The 24,012-nt window shown below is 38.5% G+C and overlaps 1 protein-coding gene across 2 annotated transcripts; it reads right to left on the reverse strand.

Annotated features, from left to right (window-relative positions):
- Positions 1-5: 5 nt before the first annotated feature.
- On the reverse strand, positions 6-23,864 carry ATG3 (autophagy related 3). Of its 2 annotated transcripts, XM_086463972.1 has the most exons (12): positions 23,734-23,864; positions 20,663-20,704; positions 17,371-17,420; positions 16,088-16,158; positions 14,395-14,502; positions 12,361-12,410; positions 10,302-10,383; positions 9,749-9,783; positions 8,819-8,974; positions 8,033-8,160; positions 1,539-1,607; positions 6-247 (listed from the first exon to the last, which is right to left on the reverse strand). In XM_086463972.1, the coding sequence occupies exons 1-12, from the start codon at positions 23,803-23,805 to the stop codon at positions 166-168; spliced, it is 945 nt and encodes a 314-aa protein (XP_086320098.1). In that variant the 5' UTR covers positions 23,806-23,864; the 3' UTR covers positions 6-165. The 2 variants fall into 2 exon arrangements, with proteins under 2 accessions (XP_086320098.1, XP_086320104.1); XM_086463978.1 differs by lacking the exon at positions 8,819-8,974.
- Positions 23,865-24,012: the final 148 nt, after the last annotated feature.

A 24,012-nucleotide genomic window follows, 5' to 3' on the forward strand; every position in this document is an offset into this window, starting at 1 on the left:
AAAGATTTTTATTAAAAAGGCTGGTAATGGAATATTTTATTTTAATTCATCAAGCTGATAAAAGGTTAGTTACAGAAATTTTGTATAATGTTGTATGAGTCACATGGATGGGTTACTTAAAAAAAAAAAGATTTGATGATTAGAGGAGGACATCTCTTATTTTAGTTACATCGTAAAGTGCCTCGTGTAGTCATATTCTATTGTTGGAATGACTGCCTGTACAAATTTCAAGAAAATAAGAAGGTACCTGAGTTTCTTGTCAAGGAAAATGTGCAATAGCTAGAAATCCTGTAAAACAAAGCAGAAGTCACACTCAATCGTCTGCTCAACAGTATTTCTTGCTAATAGGAAAATAATGCCTAGCAATTATACAGTTAAGAGGCTGGGAAATTAATGCAGCAAAACTCTGGTGATGACATCTGATGCTTGCCCAAACATACAGACCTTCGTATTTTAAGTTAAAGCAGGGAACCAGGAGTTATTTTCAATAAATCTTACAAAGACCACACAGTGACAATGCCATTTACATGTTTGTTATTAACAAATGGAAGGTGAATTGCACCTAGCAAAGCTAATGCCTAGCTACCTAGCTATTACTATGTGATAATGAGGGAAAAATTGTCTGTTAAAAACCCCTCGATTTGTTAAGCAATACCAAAAAAGTAATCAAAATCTTGAAAATAAGCTATTTCTAACTATTGAGGAGTGGAAGACTTGGACCTACCTTGTCAGAAAAGTAATTTTCCAGTTTAGTTTCAGTTGCTTGCTGCACAAATTGCGCAAGTCACGTCATACAGTGAACAAGAATTTTACTGATTCAGGGCCTATAGCTGCTCAGTAATCCCCCTTGCTTGCCTTATACCAGCAAAAGAACACTATTTTGAAAGGACACACTTGCTTCCAACATGGAGGTTACTTCAGTCAGAAAGCATAGTTATCAATTACTACAAAGCATAACTAAGATCAGTCACCTTGCTAAAAGAAAATTCTAATTGTGAAGCATTTGATATTAATGTTCAGAACGGCTTCAGTAATTTTCATTGCTTTTTTTGTCAGCTGAATGTTTTACCAAAATAATACTCCCATGCAGAGTAGAGAATAATAGGACCTCTACACCTTTCAGAAATGAATCGCAGATTCAAATTTAATACAGAACCTGCTGTACCAAGAGGATTGATTACACTCTGGCCAGAGTCTATGAACCTCCAGCCTCATCCTCCCTCCTACACTGGGATCTTAGTTCCATACGCACAGCTACCTCCTTCACAATGCTACAAACAAGGGCTCAGTTCTGTCCCTTCAAACCTACCTACTTTCCCTGTTGCTCCTGCCCTCCTGCCCCTCGCCCCCTGCCCCAACAACTGATTAACAGTTTGTTTGCACAGAGGAGCTCATCCCAGAACTCTAGTGAGTGTTACCACAAGCAGCTGTTTACTGCTTTCACACACAATTGCATTCCAGTTTAGGAACCTTGAGGTAAGAGCTCCTTACACTGCAAGAAACCTCTAAGAATACCATGTAGTAATGAAAAAGGATACATGTGAACTCCAAGTTCTCCCCCACCTTCTGCAACAGTCTCGATTATTTTCTTCATAACTTCTGCATGCCTGAAAAACAGATCAGAAACAGTGAAAATATTTTAAAGAAAAAATAACTCCCTCTTCACCTCACTAAGATTAGGTTTTGTGCAAATTAAATAGTTTTGGACTGTTAGCTTCAGAAGCAGCAAGAGGAAACTTTCAGTTTACTGAGGAAAAAAAATCCCAACAGTAACTGAAAGTTAGTATTAAGCGATGGATGAAATATTATTTGCCAGTTCCTTACATTCACAAGGAAAGCAAAAAGTGTTCTATGCTACAATGTAGACCAAGTGCCACAATGAGTCAATACATATTGCTTGTCACTAGTGTAGTTTTTAACTGCTAAATGCCAAAGAAGCCCCCAGGTAAGTGCCCAGAAGGTAATCCTCACCAGCACCAAGCCACCAGAAGTTCCCAAATGACCTGAAAAAGTTGCCTAGAAATTGCTACAACTTTTCTAGCTGCCTTTGCTGCACTCTTAAATTTGTAGAATTTAAAAGGTATCAAATACTTAAAACAATTCATAGTTTCCTAGGAAAGGCAGGCTAAACCAACCCTGCATAAATTCAGAACTGTGTCTCTGGGACTGATGTAGGGTATGGAAACTTTCTCTGGCAGTAGCTTAGGTTCTATGGCAGATCAACAGTTTCTAAATTAGCTGCTTCTCTCTCGTGACACTGTTGTCATAAAGCACTACAGACGATGACAAATATTTCCTCAGGTCACTGTGTTTTGACATTAAGTCATCAGTGACATACTAGACCTACTATGAACTGCACAAACATTTTGTGTACAAAGCTGATCCTGGGAATATAACACGGAATCACAGAATAGCTAAGGTTGGAAGAGATTGGTCATCATCTAGTCCAACCCTCCTTGCTCAGTAAACTAGAAGAGATTGCTCAGGACCTTGTTTGGTCTGGTTTTGAATATCTCCAGTGATGGAGACTTCAAATCTTTTAATGACCAGTTACAATTCAGAAGTAATGGTCTTGTGTTCAGGATAGTTCTTATACCCCACAAACCAGGGGATGAAGAACATCAAATCAGAGGTGAGAACTACTGTATGGTTAATTGATGTTTTATTTATTTATTTCTAACATGAAGTCCCATGTTGTACAACTCATTTAACTTTTCTCTGTTCTTCAACTTTTTTTTAAATTCATGATTCCGTAGGCAATCTTTATCAGTGACATCATACAGGGCTATGGACATCCACCGACACAGCACTGAAAGCTATCGAACAGCAGCAGTTTAAAATACCCGTTCTGAAAGAACCTATGTGCCTATGGAGAACAAAAAGAGTGGTAAGCAGGAGTTGGCATAACTTTCTGACCATGCTTTGATACTATTATGCAAATATACAGCTGACCCATAACTGGCATTTAGTAGTTACCTCCAAATTTAATCACGCTGCCAGCGACAGCAAACAAAAGGAAGGAAGCTGTTACAAAGTTACCAAGACACATTGTAAACAGGAACATGCAAGTCTGGGGAAATACTAAAGGTCAGCATTTGTCATTTGCTGTGCTGTTGGTATCTGCAAATCAACTAACCCTCACAGTTGATTCCAATTCTGGATCCTCACAATTCCCCTGCAGAACACACGCGTATCAGGTACCAAGGCCAGTCGCTTCTGTATAGGAACCTGGCCACTGTCAAAACTTAAGCTTTGACCTCATCCACAACAGTGGACTATTTTTTGCCGGTCACCCTACAGCTATTAGAAGTGTTTAACAGGATACTGGCTCAACTTCATACACCTTAATGATATTTGTTCTTTTCTGTTTTCTAAGGACTAGTTAGATACCTGAAATTCCATAATGGCCACAGTAATGGTCATTCTCACTGTCATATAGTTACTCATTATAAGCTTAGCAGGTGCTTCATAAACTTTCAGAAGTTTGTTTCCTGTTTTTGGTTTCCTTCTATAAGAAAATTTTGAGGAATTTATACGAAGTATGTATACCCCTCAATGGAAAGAAATCAGACAACTTTGGAAGAAATGTAATCTAAAATACCCTGCTATCTAGAATTTTTTTTTTTTTTTTTTTTTTTTACTTTTGAATAAAAGTCCCCCAGAAATAACTCTTAACTGCAGGTGCCTAAATATACTACATGATCACCAGTGCTTGTTCCAGGACCTGTTTGTAGATCACTTGAGCTATCAAATAGATCAGACATTTAAAATATCTACTAATATCACCTAATTTACTCTCTGGTATGTCAACCAACTCTTGAGGTGGTTCAAGTAATATAAATGAGTTATTCATATTCCAGGTCAGAAATACTGCTGTTCCTATTAAAAATAGATTGAGATACACAGAGTTAAAACTACACATTAAGAGGTTAAAAATAAGTTCTAAGAAGCTGATTTCTTAAGATTGATTAGATGACCCTTTACGCTTTCTTTAGGAACGTTCACTTTCCAGCTGAAGAACGTCTCTCCTGCTTTGCAGTTGACCAAAGCTGTCAGTCAAAATATTTATTAACTTCACATTGGAATTCAGCCCAGCTGATATACTGACATTGTCTGAATATCAGCTGGAAGGGAAATATATACCATCAGAAAGCAAAAAATAAAAGCCTTCCTGACATGGGGAAAAAACCCAACACCAGAAATTATTCATTCCCATCGTTGTCCCTCCCCGCCTTGCAGTTCATAGAGATGAAAGCCCTCCCACAGGACTTCCAGTGTAGTACACAACAACTATAAGCTTCCATAAAAGGAGAAACCCGACAAACTTTTTAGGACAGTGTACTTTCAAGAAAAAGTTACCTATGAATTTCATTCAGTGTCTGTAACTGCTCTCATACAATGAGACAGGTGTGGAAAAACCCACAAATGTCATCATTAGGAGAAACATTCAGAATCCACAATAGTCAGTTGACATTAAGATCTACAATTCACTGATCGTTACAGTTGCCTCTTGTCACTTCCCTGCAGATATCCAGAATATGTAAGAAGGAAAAACAGTTCAGAAGCCTATCACAATTTATTCTGAAATAGAGAAAAATGAGCCTTTGGAATTAGTGTAAGTAATTCAGATCTAGTTGTAAATGCGTTTAGTAGTTAACTAGTCTAATATTACCTTCATAACACTGACAGAAAAAAGCTGAGAATTGTGATTAAACCAGTTTGCAGCAATTATTGAGGAAGTTGACGATGTTCCTCCAGTACGATAAAAATGCTGACAAGAAATACAACTTACAGCAGAGCTGCAAGATTAACAGTTTCAACTAACTATTCAAAATAGAAGCAATCTCAAGCAGCTGACGGCAGCATCTGACTGCCATTTCTTTCCTTTCTGTGACGCATAACACAGGGATATACACGTCACAAGAAACAGCCAAGTAAGTTTAGGACCATCCAAATACCCTACATTACACAATTGTTGTACTGTGCAGGGAAGCAACAGCAGCAAAGCTAGCTAAACACTGGTGCATCATAGCTAAATTAAGAAAACAATATCTTCTGCTATTATTTTTCTCATCAGAAGCTCAGACATTCTTAGGTGTTAGCCTTACCAATTTAATAAAACAGAACAGCTCACAGTAAGAGAACATACTTAAAACTTCCATTTTAGATACAAAACGTTTGCCTCTTTCTTTACAGTCTCAAGACGACCTTTTCAAACCTTTCTGATGTTAAACAGTTGCTGGTCAATTAGATTGCTTTTTGAGAAGGACTAGACAGCTTCCTCAACATTTAACACTACCAACAAATGTGTCTCACTGTGCTATTAATCATCTCTTTCATGCTTAAAAGGCTAATTGGAACAAGTGCCATAAGGCAAACCATTTCTTCGAGTGTAGATGTGGATTACATAACAAAGGCACTGGCACTTCACTGGCTTTAGAGGAAGAAGTGAAAACAAGCACCCAGAGCTCTCATGAAGACTCTCAATCCAAATTCACGGACTAGCAATAAATTGGTTCTTACTGTGCAAAGGTGTTTGCAAAATTAAGCAGATTACGTTGCAGTCACAGCCCAGTATGAGAGTCGCAGGTCTACTTAGTCAGTGAGGGCTGTCGTGCCCCAATATCGGTCATCTTTGTTCCCTCTGAGTGCGCCCTCCCAGCCTGCATCCATCAACAGGATCTTCTTCCCAACCAATTTAGTAGCAGGGCTTCTAGCAATCACTAAGTTGAGCCTTTACTTCAGGCTTTTTTCCTCCTTTTCTTCTATTAATCATCTTCCTAGTAAGTCTGTTAAGCCTTCCTACATTCACCCCACCTGACACTCCTTCAAAACTAGTTTCTGAACACTTCAAAACCAAAAAGCTGCATCCATTTTTTGTCCAAAACCCTGCAGACAGCAAACAGTAAGACAGTCAAAGTCGCTAACAGGTTGACATATTAGGACTGATATGTTGATATAAGGTACCAGAATACCTTATTGTATCTACCTCATCCTGCTTATTAATTTATAGTACGGGCTCAAGAAGAGGCCAGAGCAAGCACCTAGCAATGCTTCCCCCAAAGTACTACTAGTTTCCACAGTATGCAACCCAGGGACTTTCTCACTCTGGAGCATTCTGCTAACTTCATTTTTAATAACTCTCGACAATTTTTTCTTTCATTGACATCATATTACTTAAATAAAAGCAATATGATGTCAATGAAAGAAAAAGCTTAATTAAGTGCTGTGTGCAGAGTCTAATCCTTTTTTCTGGCTTTGGACATGCCAGCAGTGAGCAGTATTCAATGCCACCGGTTTCACTATTAGGAAAAACTGAACACCTCTTAGTTCACCTTCTGAGCCATTCATGATGAAGGTCACCAAAATCATAACTCCCTCCTCAGCTGCCTTTTCCACAACTGAAGGGTTCCAGATTATTCAATCATTTCTTATAGGAAAAAGCTTCATAACCTCAGTTATCCCAGACAATGCTTCTGTATCTCTTGCAGCTTTAGTTTCCATCATCTCAGACTACAGAACAGATGACCAGAGCTGTACTGCAATATTCAACATGTGGGTCATCCCACAGATCAATAGAGGCCTTATGCCATTTTCTGTTCTATTTTTTATTCCTTTCCTAAGAGTTTTCCAAGTTCTGCTTCCTGTACTACTCTTGAGCACAGAGACTGACATTTTCACAGGTCTATTGCGTTAGTGTAGGCTTAAACCTGAGGATTTAAAGACCAACAATAAACTTTGCCACTTTAAAATCTTCTACAAGACAGCTAAACTGGGGAAGAAGCTATTTCCCAGTTGTACAATGGCTTATCTCCTCAATATCGCCCAGACATAAGCCCAACTGCTTGGTGAAAGCAAAGACTGTTGTAAAGCAGTAGTTAAAGAACTATGAACGGGAAGAAACATGAGATACAGATTTACAAAGCCTATGAATATACATCCGCATAATAAAATCAAAAGTAGCCATAAACCACTTGGTGCAAAGCTCCCTTCCTCTCTCTCTAAAGAATGGTATACCCTTCCCAAGACTAATCTTATGATCAAATAATTCCTAAACTAAAAACAAGAATGTTTTAAGCCTGCAAAAACTACCACAAGCTTGTCAACAAAAATTATTTGACACTTCAGCTAGTGACATGGATCCCAGAAGTGTTTCCTTAAGTCAAAAGAAATTACAATTCTTAAAGGGGCTACTTGGATTTTTTTTAAACATATGCAAGACTACCAAGGTTGCCTCTTTTTTTTTCTTCTTCTTTAAAAAAAAAAAAAAAAGACATAAAAACCCAAACTCATATCTCCAAGAACTTAATACTATCAAGAAGGTGAGGAGTTACACTGTCTAAGATATTGGCTCTGCACCACCAAGATACCTAAAAGGAAATCAGGGCCTGCATCTAAGATGAAAGGCACTTATCAAAGACCTAGAAAAAAAAAATCTGTTCACCTAGTTGAACTACAGACTTCCTATGTCTTGGGCAAGAAATAAGGAAAATGCAACAGAGAAGACCCTAAACACACAAGTGTGTTTTGCACTTGTGTTCAACAAATATTTCAATGTGGCAATTAGAGGACCCCTATTTATTGGTGTAAAAGTTCAAGGACTTCTGGGGGAGCAGAAGGTAGTTATTACAAAATAAGAAAGAGTTATTTGAAGTTCAAATAGCTTTTTCTGCTCTCAAAATATGCATTATACCTTTATCCTCTCAAAAAAGCAGCAAAGGAAAGTACAGAACTTTCTTTCATAGAGTTCTAGTAGTCTGCCATCTTCCGGAGTCAGTAGGGAAGTGGAAACAAAGCAAGTTGAGAAGAGAGAAGACAGCTCTAACTGCAGAACAACACACTTACAGCAGCGCGCACTGGCATGACTTCAGAGAATCGCTGATGCCTTCCCTTCACACTCCCTCAGAAGCTAACAGAGCACTATGGCAGCCAACTGTGGAAATATGCCCAGAAAACCCAAACCAAGCTCTTAACAAGAAAAGAGAAGTGCCTTGTGTCTGCATGCTGAATCAGACCAGAAACAAAGACTGACCTGCACGGGTGAACTGAGCACATGGGAGGTGGAGGGAGATGAGGATGGTTTTCAATGGTCACTGTTTTCTTGACATGATCTTGACTGATATCTTCATACATATGCTCTACTGTTAAAGGCTGCCGTTGCTATATGGGGAAAAGGAACACGAGAACAAAAGCATTACTAACAAAGAATTGCTGAGAAGTAGCAAAAGATTCTAACATCGCTACCAGATGAAGCACCATAAATTGTAAGCACCTAATACACAACAGTTCTGAGGGTACACTGAAAGAATAGAGTGTGTTAAAATCCATATGGTACAGAAATAGTACTGCACAAATTTTTGGTTTTAATATAGCAGGTGAATTGTAAAGTCAATATATTTGAGTACTATCTAGGTTTCCATCTAGGTATTCAAGCTGTAAGCCCTATCAAGAAACTTGGTCATTAAAGAGAAGAGTGATTTATCTAATCCTCTCCCTCTGAAGACCAGGAAAACACATACCTACTTAATTGACTAAGTTTATTGGGATTATTACTAGCTCTACAGAGCTAACGAACTCAAATGACAGAGCATGATTTCCTACCTTCCAAGTGTGCTCTGTTACCAAGTACAGTTTTCAGTGAAATTGTTCCCGCTTCCTGCAAGTACCGTAAATCTTGCCTGCAATCCTGACTGTATAATGGTTTTCTCACCATTTTTTCCTTTACATTTCTACTGTGAATAAGCAACAAAATAGCCTTGCTATTTGACATAGTGAGTCTAATTTCACAGAATTGTGAAAAAAACCAACGTAGCTATACCTCATCATATCCAAATAACCAGAGCCTTGGAGTTTGGTAATATTTGTCATAAGTGATGTAGAGGTCGTAAGTTCTAGTCTGTAGAATAGCATCCTCCCCTCCAACATCAACTTTAGCTTTGTTAGCTTCTACAATCTGTCTTGTGTCAAGCGTTGCCTGGTTCAAGGTAAAGATGACAACATTAGTATAGTCTTGTTTGGGTTCCCTCCTTTCTCATCCTAAGTAGTTATGCAAAGCTTTAAAACTGAAATTAATGTTCTTAAGTGAGCATTAAAAAAACAAAGGGTTTTGGGGTTTGTTTTAATTTAAGTTAGGAGTATCAGTTTCTCTCCCACCCAGTAGTTTTTGGGTTTGTTTTTGCTGGTTTTTTTTTATTTTTTAAAAAGGGTCTGATTTCTTAAGGAAGCATGCAACTACATTGTGACATCCCCTTCCCTTCTTTCACCAGTAACTTTTGAAGCCAACAGATGATTCCAATGAAATTCAGTAGGCAGAGGTCTCAGTTTATGCAAGTTCATGAAGACCATAGCAGAGTACCACAAATAACGATGCCCTCTGCTTTCTCTCAGTACGATTTCGTGCATCAGTGTAGTCTATTCAACCAATAAGCAACTCATCCTCCACCTGTAAGTCTCAAGAACAACCACTGCATTTTTTTTACCTCTTGTGAATACAGCACTGTGTGTAACCAGAGTGAAAAGGATCAGCAAAAATATCAAAATTACTGTGATCAAAATCTTTGAGAACCTAAGAGTTAAGGTCATTGCAGTACGTTGGCAGGAGACAAATCCATAGGAAACCAGGCTCAGTAATCCCATTGCTCCTAACAAGCTTGTTATGCCATCCACTTGTTATCATTATTTTTACTTTGCTTGTGCTCATATTGGTGATAAGCATTGTTACAGACAAAACAGAGAACTGTTCACTCACATCATCTGTCTCCAAAAGCCCACTTTCTTCGTACTCTGAAAAGAAGACCCATAAAATTCTGTGTTCAGCTGGTAGCTAGTTGTCATATTTCTCATTCATAAACAACTCCTTTAAAACAATCTACATGTATCTGAAGAGGTTTTACTCAGGTAGACTTCCCAATCCCCAAACCAGACTATACCTTTTTTAATACGAATTTGACCAAAACTACAATAAGTACATGATGATCAATCCTCAAAGTGGTTTTAAGTAGGCAGATTGAGTTTAAGTGTAGGTATGAAGCAGGAAGGAAGCTGTGCTAAATCCCTAATTTATACTTGCTTGGATCTCTTCTGCTACTTTTTATTTCCCAGTCACTAACATTCACGCAGGTTTTGGCACACAAGTTAGTAAACATGCTTCTATAAGACCATACAATAGATGATAAACAGCATATGCCTGCTGAATTTTTCAACATGCATTCCACGAAAAGAAAGAGTAGTGTTTTCTTAGAGTGTACTGCTTTAGTTAAAGGGCTGAAATGAAGCACCTCCCACCCAATTTAAGGTAATACCTTCCATGTCTGCAGCTTCTCCTTCATCTTCCTCATCATCATCTTCACAAGATGCTGAACGTTCTGGTATTTTTATATTATCCTTTAGAAATTAAATTGAAAACACTGCTTTAAGAACTGCTGCATCTACACACCCTAACAGTCCCAGTAAACTTAAGGCGTAAGTCCAGTCAATACATACAATGAACGGGAAAAATAATAATAAGGAGAAGGTTTACAATGAACTCAAATATTCGCTTATTAAGCAATCTTAGTTTAAAAGTCCTAGTATGACATTAAAAATCTGCTTTAAAAGTTCTCATTTGACTTTGTAATCTGGAATGATTTAATTCCTAAGCAAAGAATAAAACCCACTGTGTTCAACAGCCCATAATTTCTTTTCAAAAAACCCACCTATCATAAATAAAAGGCAATGACTAAACATGTAGGTTAAGACTTTGTATGTCCTAACGCACAGCCAACTGTGCAGCAGCTATCATAGAACGCCTCAAGTTGGAAAGGACCCATAAAGATGATTAAGTCCAACTCCCTGCTCCTCACAGGACTACCAAAAACTAAATCATATGACTAAGAGCATCATCCAGTTCCATAATCTAAGAGTGTCATCCAATTCCGTAATTGCTTTTAAAATACAAGGGAGTCCCAAAAAGATATCACATTTTGATATCATTGTCTGAGGATGCACAGTCCAGCAGAAACAAATACAGCACAAGCCCTCAGCCAACCTTTTGTTTTGGGCATTGTGGGCCTCTGCATGGCATTTGAACCCAACAGACAAGTCCAGTGAAATTCAGACTGGAGACGTCTCAATTTACACAGGTTTCATGAAGACTTTAGGAGAATATTCCAAATAATGATAATAATTAGAAGCTGCTCTAATTGTAAGCATCAGGTGGCTGGTTTCCTCATTAAAAAAAAAAAAAAAAACCCACACCAAAACCAGTAAGAAACTAAGTTGTGAAGTGCTTTGGCAAACAGACCATTAGCAGAAAAAGAGTTGTCCTATGGTCCAAGAAATGAAGTACTGTACAACAAGCAAAATATTAAAGTGAAATCCAATTAGTAACACACACCAGCAGTTATGAATCATGATAACATTCTGCAAGTATTGTGCTTTGCAGAAATAGTGATGACTTCCAGGTATTCTTTAGAGTGTTTCTTCCACCCTTATGTTAGTGACTTGTGAAAAAAGTGGTATTTTTCCTATGTTCAGCATAGCCCACTTGAAATACATGGACTTCACAGTTCATCAGAGCAGTAGCATTTGAGCTGTTCACAATTGTACAGTAGCATGTAGCAGCCCATTTTCTTTCCCCCTAAATTTAAGAATCCTAACCTTTGCGCTTGGATGGTTTAACAAACTTCCATAGCACACAGAGAGAACTCCATCTTAACAACCAACTCATCTTTAAAAGCATTTTGTGTCTCTATGACTTTCTCCACATTTCTTAAACATGTTAGCTAAAACATTTCAATTTCGAGTACTTCCAACTGTTCTTAGTTTCCTGAGGACTTAAGTTTCAGATTTGGCTCCTGCTGCAGAGTGACTTTTTGGAAACGTGCAGAAACTGATGACTTTATAAGATGTTCACATTTAAACAGTTTTAGTACTTCTAAAGTTGAGGGCAAAAGCCTGTCAAGCAGGACCAAATGTGTTAAAATTCTGCTTTCAGTAGTTAAAGATTATGAAGAAATACTTTACATCCCTACATTATTTTTCCATGTAAAAATTTCTTTACACTATATCTCCAAACATTACTTTGAGACACAAAGGTGTGATATCACTGTAAACAGAATTTAATTTTCCATTTGTAGAATCCTGTCACGAGACCACATTAGCTAAAGACATTCCAAAAAGAACACTGCCTCAGTAAACAGAGTAATAAGGAGATGCACATGTTTAGACGAATATCACGGGTTCTGAAGGTCAATGTATATCTGCAACACACCTAGTGACAAAGTATATTTTAATCTTCCATAGGCAGTACTAGATTGCTGCACGTAAGACTTCTATGTCCTTTATGTCCTGTACTGAAGAGGAGAATTTAGAAACAAGTACCTTACTGTCTAGTGTGATCTCCTTAACTGCTTCTGTTGCACCCACTATACCTGTTAATTGAACAAGAAGTTTGCATTAGAACAGTTTCTTTCTTTGTTACAGAGCAGTACAGAAAGAGGTTGCAAAGATTTCAGAAAGCAGCATATGATCTGAGTTACATCTCACAACAATTTTGATATTTGAAGGGCTGTTTATTTGGTATCGGCAGCATGCTTGGTGCTGGATATCCATAAACAACCTGCATTAGTAACATGGAGCACAACAGCACAGCTCTTGCACGTCATACAAATTCTGTTGATGGAACACTGCAAAGTAATTGGGATTTTTATTTTAAGGAATTTTTGCATAAAAGCAGGCTCATGATGGGCATTCACGTCACAACAATGGAACTCAACTTCATGAGCAAGGCATGCATTTCTGAAAATTTCTGAGCATCTTGAAGCCACAGTGTTCAGGACAAAGCATAATGTAGCAGAACACTCAACGCTTTTAGCCAAGAGGAAGCAGGGGTAAACAACATCCCAAGTCACAGTAGTATAAACTCTGAGTTCCTCCCCATTAGCTTTCTAGCTTTACTGCAGCTCTCACCCAGTACTCTTTGGGATACATGACAAGATTCTATTTGACACAGTATATTGATCAAACTAACTCTTCAGCTGAAAATAAATTACATCATTATGGAGAATGAACTTGGATTCAAGTTAACTGCTGATCAGAAACAACTGTTTAAAGAAAAGGAATGCCAGTTGAATGCTGCTTAGAAACAATCCATTCCTAGTGGCTGTGTGATTATTTACACAAGTTTTCTTCCTAGCAGAAAAAGTGGTGTTATAAAGGACGTCTATACAGATGGGTGGAAACAGATTTTTTTAATTTCCTTTGACACTGTTTGGAGACCTGGCCAGGTCCAGTTTGAGTGTTACAGTTGTGCTACCACAGCATGGTGCCCAAATCAGTCGACTCTAAAAATAAAAACTTGGCAGAGGAGTCTATCCACAACAGGGATGGAGAGTGCAGTCCTAATTCAAGGATATGAAAAAGCTATGCCAAACGATTTCTTTGGTGTGGGGTGTTCAGTTATGAACTATGATACATTTAATGGCCAGTGATGAAGAAATGTACATCTACAGAAACAAAAGGCATCTTCTCACACCCTTCTTTCTCCCCAGCCTGGCTGAACTATTTAGAGAACTTCTTCCACATTACAGCAAAAAAATTATACCAAAGAAAGTAAAAACTGAGTGGAGTACCTTCTCGGTTTGGAGATGGTGGAGAAAACATCATTGAAAGACAGAATTTTATTAACTCAAGATAAAACATCAAGAAACAGACTAAACAAATACAATTGCCAATTCTTAGAAAAGATTTAGATGAGGCTGTGCTAGAAAGGCTAATGAGATTAATCTAAGCAGTAGTTTTTAGACTTCTTTATAAACACAAGCTCATCTAAGGACATAGTGTAAAAAAGGATCATCTCCCACACTCATCTCCATATTTAATAACATTTTCTTTCTTTTTTAGTGCCCTGCCCCTCTTCCCCCAGTTACTAAGATAATAGGTATTTTCTAATGATTCCCCCTTTTAGCTCAATTCAACAGAATATGAAACACTGAAATAAGTCAGTTGAGGTCATCATTAAGATAAAGATCTCAACACACTTCACATGTAATCTTACTAAGAAAAATCTGCACATTCTTTAAACCAGCATTCTCTTCATAGGACCTCTTTACTAAGGAATGAGCCACTATACAGGTCATTTTAAAAAATAACTTCCTAGAACTTTAATAAGACAATATTGAAATAACTTATTGTCAACACCTCTAAAAAGTAGCCCGTTTCAGGGATATAAAGCCATACAGACAAACACCTGAGCAGTCATGTACCAATCAAGCAGTCAGCTGGCAATGTAACTTATTTCTTCCAGGTTAGATACTAATGCACAGCCATCCATATACAAGAAAGATTTTACCTTCTAAGAGTGGAAACAATCTTTCAGATTACCAAACGCAAAGTCTGAAGCAAGACTTTGAATACCTGCATTGTGAAAAGTGTCTACCCATCCCCCATCACCATCATCTTCTTCTATAATTGCTTCCTGCTCATCTGAGTACTCCATCTGCTTACACCTTTTGTAGCACGGCACTGCAAAAAAAATCATAAAACAAAATCAATGCAGTCATTCCTATACAAAACCAGACTGGGGCAAGAAATTATCCTACAAGGCCTTCTGAAACATGATAGTCTCTCATATATCCTTATTTAAGGAATCCTAAAGCTGTATTTCAAATACAACATATTTTTCTCATTTGCTAACAGCTGGAGACAACCTATTAGTTTTCTTCACACTGCTAAATAACTTCTAAGTACAACTTTGCCTGGATTAGCATCAGTTTACCAAACTGATTTGTCTTTAGGATTTTGCTAAAGTTTGATCAACTATTTATGTGATATATTAGGTACGTTTAATTGAAAATTAATATCTAGAAGTTTAGAACAGGTTAGAACTAATGTGTTACTGAAAATAACTTCAATCTTATGTGTTACAGAGCCATTCAAGTACAGGTTTATACAAAGTTTCCAGAAAACAGTCAAAGAAAGAACGCAGATCTGATTAAGGCAAATCAGACATTTTCCAACATTATAAACTATGTAAAAAATGCTCCTTTTCTACTAACGTGGAGGAAAAAAAATGTGCTGCACAATGTGCAGAATTTGTAAATTGCTCTTAGACCTTCAGAAAGGCAGAAGAGGGGTGCGAAAGACACAGTGAAGTTCTCCAAAGACTTCCAAAATGAGGTCCACAGGATGGCTCCTGGCCTCACCCACAGCTTTTACTCAGGTGGCAGGCCAATATGTCACCATCAGCAGGAAACACATTATTTTGAAATGTGATCTAGAAGGATCAGAGCAGTGAGGGATCCTGGAAGTGGGTGGAAAAGAGAAACGAAGTAGATCACCTAGCCATCCAGCCATCAGGACCATCTGTCCAACACTACCATAAGCATTTTCTCATGACAGCACACTACAAGACTCCTAAAGCCAGCAAGTGAAATCCAAGTACAAAATATAACCCATTGCGGGTAAAAATCTCCTCAGGCTGTTCTTAGTACTAAAGGTTCATCTAATGGCATTATTTTTGACACATTTTGATATGATCTTTTGAGAAAATGATTTCCTCATGGTTGTGTCAAAATGTTAGTCTTCTTATTCATTAAAAAGGTAGCCAGCACAAGTATTATATATACACAACCGTGAGGCTGACCAGAATTTTATTTAAAATTGTATTTTATATTAGTGTTATTGACAGGGATAGTGACATTAATTACATATCTGAACTAGAAGTATCAGTGTCACTGTGAAAAGACTTTTCAGGAACACTTCAATAGCCTGAGTTTTCCAAAAGAAAGAGGAAATTAAACGTATTTTCCTTTTAGACACTGCATATGAGTTGAAGGACAGGAGAAGGGAACGACAGACAAGGAGATTTATAATGTTTAAACTTAATTTCTACTTCACCAAGGCAAGCCATATTACTAGTATAAAGCCCTGCTAACAACTGGTCTAAGGAAAAGATTTCAGATGTGCAGGAAAAACTTTAACATCGCGAAGCCAAAGAATCCAAAGTGCAAGGTATTTGCTTCCCCTGCCAATACAATCAGTAGAGTTGATAGCACAGTCAACCATGTTTTTAATCCCAAGAACACTTATATTTAAACACCAACCTTACCATTTTTAGTTACCAAAAACTGTTTGTCTGTTGGCAGATAAGCCTTGACTTTTAGCTCTTCTCCTGAAGACCTGTAAAATGAAGTGCACCATAAAAGGTTGAGAATTTGATGACCTGCAAACAAAAGAATACTTCTATTTTCAGTGTATATCAGGAAGATTTTATATACTCCTCTTGACCTATTCTCAGAATCCGTTTGCCGCAACTTTACTCTTCCCTATACAAAGACTCTGATATAGCTATGGGTCAAAAAGGTTGGCCACCCCTAAACTATGGAGTCTTGGATCAAAACTATTTGCTGCTTCATTTCACTTTAAAAGGGCCAAGCAAAGATGGGCTGACAGAACAATGTAGTCTACATGAAATTTTCTAAAATCAGCAACAACATAGTCCCAAACGTCTGAAGAAAGCAACTTCAGAAAAAGCAAGAAATAGACCTCTATAAATATAAAACCTGCCCATAGTCACTAGAGCTCAAGTGATCTTTGCCAAGTTCACATTACTCAAGCATTTGCTTTTTAGTTTGAAACAAGAGTAACATTATAACAGCCTGTTTCAAACTGCTGGCACATAGGTCAGACTCAACATTGTGTTTTCTCTAAGACAGTAAAAGGGCAAGAAATAATGATTCGAGCATAATAATTCCTCCTTCAGCAATTCACGGCCCAGTATAGAGCCAAGAACCTTAGTGATATCAACCACACAGACAATGCCTATCTTGGCAGTAACTGATTAGCTTTACAATGCAAGACACCAGTAAAACATGAGGAAGCACCTTATTTACACCCTTATTGTACATGAAAGATACAGGATTTCCAAGAGCAAGCACTGCACAAAGGGATCTGATGCGGACCATCGTGAACATATTCAATTAACAAATGCTTGTCTAAAATACACCACTTGCAGCTACCTCCTAGCAATTCCAGTTGCATACGGCCTTTGCTTTTTCAGTCACCAAGACAAGCTCAGGGAGACATGCTGCTATTGCAGCTAAGCACTGAAAGCATTCACAGTATGTACCAACTTATTTCCTCTAAAACCTTAGGAAAACAAACAAACCAACCAACCCCCAAACAAATCCTCATCTCAACTACTGCTACACAGAGCAATAAATAAGTCTTGCCTGACTTAAAGATAGCTTCATCATAAAAAGAACAGAAGTTTTACTGGAAGAGTCCATGTACTGTTTTGAAATGAGACAACTGTACAGTTGCATCCAGTTAAAACACATCAAAGCATAGGTAGAGATGCCAGCTTTCTATAATTGTTTTGATTTTACTTACCATTGCCAAGTAGGACAGTGGTGAACTAAGTGATCTCCAGCTGCGACAAACTGTTAAGGCAGGAAAAAAATTACAGTACTGTTAGAAGTGGCATAAGGAAACAATCTCTATTTTTTCTCAATATTAATATATCAGTTGCACATTCCTTTGATAGCTTAACTATGTAACTAATAACCGTTTATATCCATTTGACACTAACTGCATTTCTCAGCTGACCATAAAAACCCAAGACTAAACCAGCTTCACCTGAAGGAAGTGAATACTAAGCACAAAAGCAAATTCAGGTAAACTTTAAAAAGCTGCGGTACTACCTACCAGTCTTGTAACAAGCAAAAAAGTTTTTAGACCCAGTAACATTGCTTACTTTGAGAAGAAGAAAGTTTTTATTTGCTACTCCTCAAAGTTTTACAAAGACAATGAAGAGCTTAATGTAAAAAAAAAAAAAGTAATTATCTTTCAGTGTTCCAAACAATTCTGCAGCAAGAAGAAGAGACTGACATCAATTCATTGACTCAGTGAGAGAACAGAAACCGAGGAATAAACAGTATACATTTTAAGTAACAATCATCACTATAGCAGTTCACCACTGATGTTAACTAAACACGGATAACCAAGTATTTAGTACATTGAAAAACCTAGGTATAACTTTGTTCTGCAGAAATAGCTTTAAAAAAATCTTCATTCTACTTGTTCTTCGTATCAGAGATAAAGACTTTTATAAAATTTTATCACTACTGCAAAGCGATATTGGAAAACTCACGCTAGACTTGTGTACTAACTCAAAACTCACCCAGCAAAGTCTAACCCATTGGGCTTGTTTTTTTTTTTTTTAAACACACAAATTGAGGAAGACAAGCCTGCACCTAAGAAAAGTGATTTTGCAGCACTTATTTTGAAAACGAGGTGCACACCAATTGCTACAGTGGCTTTCTTGTCTTAAAATGCCAGTGTGTAACAACATACTGCCTAGCTGACCAGAAGCTGTTGTAGCATGATGCAACAGGCTTGCAGCGTGTCAGCCATTTTCTCACCATGTCCTCCAAAGCAAGGCGTATCAGCACGGTGGAAAACACCACAACACTCACTGCGTGTGGATTAACAGATTTAATCTCCGCAAAAGTGTTTTCTTTCAACCATTTTCCAAGAAAAATCTCTAGAAAAAGTGAAATCTTTAAAGAAAACAGCAATCCCTCCCAATACATTTTAAAACTCATTAGCCTTTACATAATAATAAATAACACCTGAAACTCCAGAACTATTTAAAATTCTCTGTTTGAGGAACTGGAACACTATTTGTGCCACTAACATTAAAATATATTATTAAAGATTAAAAAAAATGTAAAGTGTTCTTTGTGCATATAAGATACAAAACCCTAAAACAATACTCGAAATTTCATTTGCATTTTCTTCACCTTAGGCAGCAAAATTATCTAGATGGTTTCACTTTCCATTTCTCATGCACTGACGCTACCTCATACCTGAATCAATATTGCAAATGTGGCAAGGGATCAATTTTTGGACATCTTATTTCTACTCATGGAAAGAACTATTTTTAAGATTTGCCTGTACTTATATATAAAATTAAAACAGGTGTTATCCTTCTGAGGTATTAACTAGTAAGAAATCATGACAAGCAAGAATTTCTTGCAATTAAATCAAGTGCACAGATATACAAAAAGAGGGAGCAGGTGTCGATTTTGATTAATGAGTCATCTTTAGCCTTATCACTAACTGATTCATCTTCAGAGGCAAGCCACAGGAACCTCACAAAGTCTATAAAACAGTCAGCATCTCAGACCAAAATGCAGTTGAATTGAGATTCATTACCAAAGAAATCCAAACTCATTCCAAGATAACATCCTAGCATTATTACCGATGACTCTCAATTCTTCTTTAGCAACCATTACTATATAGAGACCAAAACCACCAGGGAAGAGGAAAGACTGTCAAAGGGATAATCAGCAGTTCCATGCTGCAGTCTCATCCAAATTTAACAAAAAATTAATCTTGCTAAATAATTCTTTCCTTTGACTACTGCTTTGAAGGATCCAATTTATTCATCCTATCAGCATCTAACTTTCTATAAGGAACACATACTATTTGCATTCTTACTGGTGTTTAAATGCTGCAAACTGTTTAATGTAACAGTGTGGTTCTTGCTACATTCTATAAACAGTACCTTTACTTTCAGTACTACTGCAAAATTTTCTCCCATCGATCAAGAAAGGATTAAGCATCAGTAGTATATTTGTCTAGACTTTGTTATATTTGTTTTATATATAATACAGATTATAAATATATTATTACGCAATATAAACATTTATATACACACACATACATGCATGGTTATCAGAACAGCCGAACATCATGTTGCTAAGCCTGTTTTTCTGAGCAGTACTCTTCTGGATCACAGAAAGCACAAGTGCGTGCTTGCCATGCAACATAGCAGAAAAATGCTAGGTACCAACGTTAGGAAAGATACTTCTGTCCACATTATCTACCTGCATCAGTCATCATTTGTTCCATCATTTTCCATCTCATCTTCACATTTGTGTATTCTGCCTCATTTTTCGAACATTCTACCTAACAGTCTTAACATAGTTTTCTTACACCTCTGCAAAGACAACGTATTTTCAGAACAGTAGCACTTTAATATGAGAAAAAGAACAGGGAAGCCAAAATAGCACTGCACAATCAGTGTTTTTACTATTTTAGAAAAGATCCTGCTTGTTTCTCTTCACAGCAGACTCCTTAAAAAACTACAACTGCTTGGCAGCAATCCAAAAATACAACCAGTCTGAAGTAGCCTATAGAGAAGAAGAGGAAAAAAATAATAATCATTGGATACTTGGTGCAGACAAGCATATGTAATGATTTAGCCACAGCCTTGGAAAGAACCAAAAGTGAAGTAAGCAAAGACTGTTCCCAAGATACTAGTTTCCCTTTGAGTTGCTTATGGGAAAGACTTTTGAAATCAATATATTCCCATTTCAGTCCTGAACTCCCATGACAAATGGAGCTGTTGACCCAGCACGAGCTTCCTTACAAGCTTTTCATGACACAATGCAGGAAAAAAGCATCCCACATTCAGATGTCAAGTGTCATCTCAAGAAGGATTCTGTTGATCTACTTCATCTGTAAAAAGGCCATTTAGAACTTCCACTTCGTGGAAACTGTTTCAAAAAGCAATAATTAGTTGGCAAAGATGTGAATAGTTTGAGATGAACATGGTCATTCTGAGTAAAATTTATCATTGCTTTCAAAACGTATTTCAAAGTTTCTAAATACTTACTTCTTCAGGTGTAATTACTCCAGTTTCTTTAAACTTGGACTCCTGAAATAAAGAAAGTTTAGATATTTTGAGAACTACTAACAAATACTCCACTTCACTGGTAAGACAAACATCTGCTCTACTTTTGTCTTGGAATAGCTCTGTCCAGAGAGATCTGTGAATCAGCAAGCAACCTCTGCCAGGGCTGATGGGCAGCTTACTTCCAGACCCTATAATGTAAGGCTTGACAAAAATATTTGTTGCAGAATGTGGGGTATTATGAAAAAAGATCACATACACAAAGTAATTTTTCTGCTACAGCTAATTATATCAATAATGAAGTAAAGATCCCTGGCACTCAGTATTACATTTGCCAGTAAGACAGAAAAGCAGTTGGAATCGGTGATTCTCAGTCAGGACTTTGGGACTGTTCTAGGCACTGAACAGCACTGCAATGCATCAAATGAGATTCTAGAGATTAAGCAAAGTCATGAAATTAAGGACCAAAATGACTTTTCTCTGCGGTAGGGAAAGTTATGCAGAAAGACTTAGCTATTAACTTTTTTTTATACCCATTTTTGTGCCTTTATTATGCATCCCATGGAAGCAGTTTTGATATTCTCATATTGTTGTTTATGGATGAAAGAATAGATGGCAAGCAGCAAAATGATTTAATTCTGCAGGGAGAAATGAAGTACTTCTGCATTAAAGATGACATTTATGAAGATAAAGGATACAATATTTCCTAGCTTATTCAAATCTAGAGTATTTTGTTTCAGACTTCTGTTCATTTTTTTTTTTTCTTCAGAAGAGTCTCAAGCACCAAGAAAATCTACTGTTCCCAAGCATCAGAGCTATCCAAGAATGGCTTTTGAAAAAAATACTATTTTGACCACGGCATAGCTCAATTTTCAAGTTTTTGCATCATCAATTAATGAATAAATGCTTCTCCTAAAGAACTTGTGATTTTTTTTTTTTTCAATCAAGACTGAAACAGCAACTGAAAAGTACCTCACTTTTGGCTACAACTTCACCTTATTCAATCATTAGGAAATCATTAAAGAAAACCAGCCACTGATTAACTTAGTTATTCTTGGTGCATGCTATCACCCGTGCTACGTAAAATGAACTGAGAACACCTGTTTCATACAACGCTGATCACTTCCTTTCTCTCTCCTTTCTAAAGAAGAGACATTTAAGAATAAGATTAAGTTAAGCAAAACAGCAGTTGTACAGACACCATAACATCACTATATGCTAGGTAACAAATCAAAAACTCAAACAACCCTAATTTAGCAATTTGGATTACTGTGAAACTAAGAATTCTCGATAACACATTAGGCAACACCACAGTGGAGAAATCTTACTATTTAACCTCAAAATGAGCTATAAGCAACAGGCAACATGCAGAAACTTGTGTTTCTGGAATTACATAAGGAAAATAAATACCCATTCTTTGTTCCCTGAGGGTAAATAGTTCACTTTTTCATCTCTGTACATTCTGTGGTACGTAAACTAGTGAGAGACATGTCTAGTTTCTTTCTGAAGTTACCAAGTTGAAGTATTTATTTCAACCTCTCGTAAAGGGAACACATACACATAATATTATCACCTCCCATTTGTGGGAGGTTCTACTCCTGCCTCCTCCCAATAGTACATCCGGGCAGAAGAATTCTTCCACTGTTACACCAGCTGTGCAACAGCAACTGTACTATGGCAAACGAGTCGCTTCACCTTTCCATGCCACAACTTCACTGCAGCCCATATATGTGACAGTGGTGGGCAACTCCAGAAAGGTCCACTATCCAGGCAAGAGCATACTATACCCCAGAGGGAAAAGTTCGATTAATAATTGAATTATCACTGTCTTCTGCCTAAAGATCTAAGCTGCAGAGTACAAGGCATATTGAAGGTCATACCATAAAACCACAGGCAGAGAGGTTGCTCTCATAAACAATTACAGTAGAAGTATTTTTTTTTAAAAATGGAAAATTTGAAAAATCAGTAGTGAAAAAACTGCTGACAAGTTAAGCATTCACACACAAAGTTGCATTTTATACAAAAAAGTATTTGTAAATAGGGGCAGAAGAGGGGATGTAGTCTAACAACTGCAGAAAAACACTTACAATGTTTCAACCTAAATAAGCAGTAACAAGAACTGACAGATGTGCTGCCCACCTTTACAAGCAGACTGGTACAATCCACTCAAGAACCAAACAGCCCATTTCTACTATTCAGTTATTTTAGCACACAGAGGCTAGTGTTAATACAGTAATACTGATGCAGAAATAAGCTACACTACGTAACTTTACACCTGCTCACATAATGAAGATGTCACTAGGTTTTTTTTTTTTATATATCAGCTGAAGAAGGTGCACTTTCACTCAAAATAACCATTGCAACATATTCCTGAAACCAAGCTTAAGCCTATCAGCACACGAGCACCTTGGGATTTCCATTCCTGGTCATACAATCAGCTAAAGTTTAGCCACTTTAATAGAAAAAAGCAACAAATAAGCTATTTCTCGAGCAGAAGGACCAGCAACACCTGGTCTTCGAATGCCTGCAGCTCCCGGGGGAATGCTCCCACCCCTAACGGGATGCGAGCTCCAGCTCAGCTCCCTCCGTCCCGCGCACCCCGGTGAGGGACGAAGGCCGACGGCTTTGCCACCGCACAACCTGCCCCTGAGGCGTGAGGGACCCTCCGCCACAACGACATTGCTTCTCGGGCCCGGACAACAAGCGAAGCTGCAGCAGCAGCCGCCCGGCAGCTTCCGGGAAGGCGGAGCGATTCGCGGGGCGGCCGGGCGCCCCTCGCACCCCACCGGGGCGGCAGCGAAATGCCCGCGCAGGCGGGAGCAGCCGTAAGGAGCCGCCAGTGGGCGGGCAGCAGCCGCACCACGGGGAACACCCCGCGGGGGAAGGCTGGGGCCGGGGCCGCTCCGCCACCCCCCGCCGCCACCCCCGCGGCTCAGGGCTCCGCGGCCGCCCCGTCCGCAAGAGCGGGGACGCGTCCCTCCACCCTTAAAACGCCCCGGGCGGCGCGCGCCTCCCCTCGCTTCGCCGCGCCAGGCTCCCGCGCGGACCGGCACCTTGAGCACGGGGGTGAGGTACTCGGCCACCTCCAGGGCCTTCCCCTTCACCGTGTTGATGACGTTCTGCATGCTGCCGGCGGGCCCCGCGAGGAGGAACGACCGCCACCACCGCCCTTCGACCAACGGTCTCCGCGGCGGCGGCCGCCCCGGCAGCGCCGCCCCCCCCTGCCGGTCACGTGGCCCCTCCCTGAGGGGGGAGTTCTCCCCACCCACCCCATGTCGCACAGACGTGACGACACACCGGCGCTCAACGCCGCGTCGCGCCCGGCTCGGCGA

The sequence above is a fragment of the Leptosomus discolor genome, chromosome 1, assembly GCF_034619465.1.
Source record: "Leptosomus discolor isolate bLepDis1 chromosome 1, bLepDis1.hap2, whole genome shotgun sequence".
Taxonomy (NCBI): Eukaryota; Metazoa; Chordata; class Aves; order Leptosomiformes; family Leptosomidae; genus Leptosomus; species Leptosomus discolor.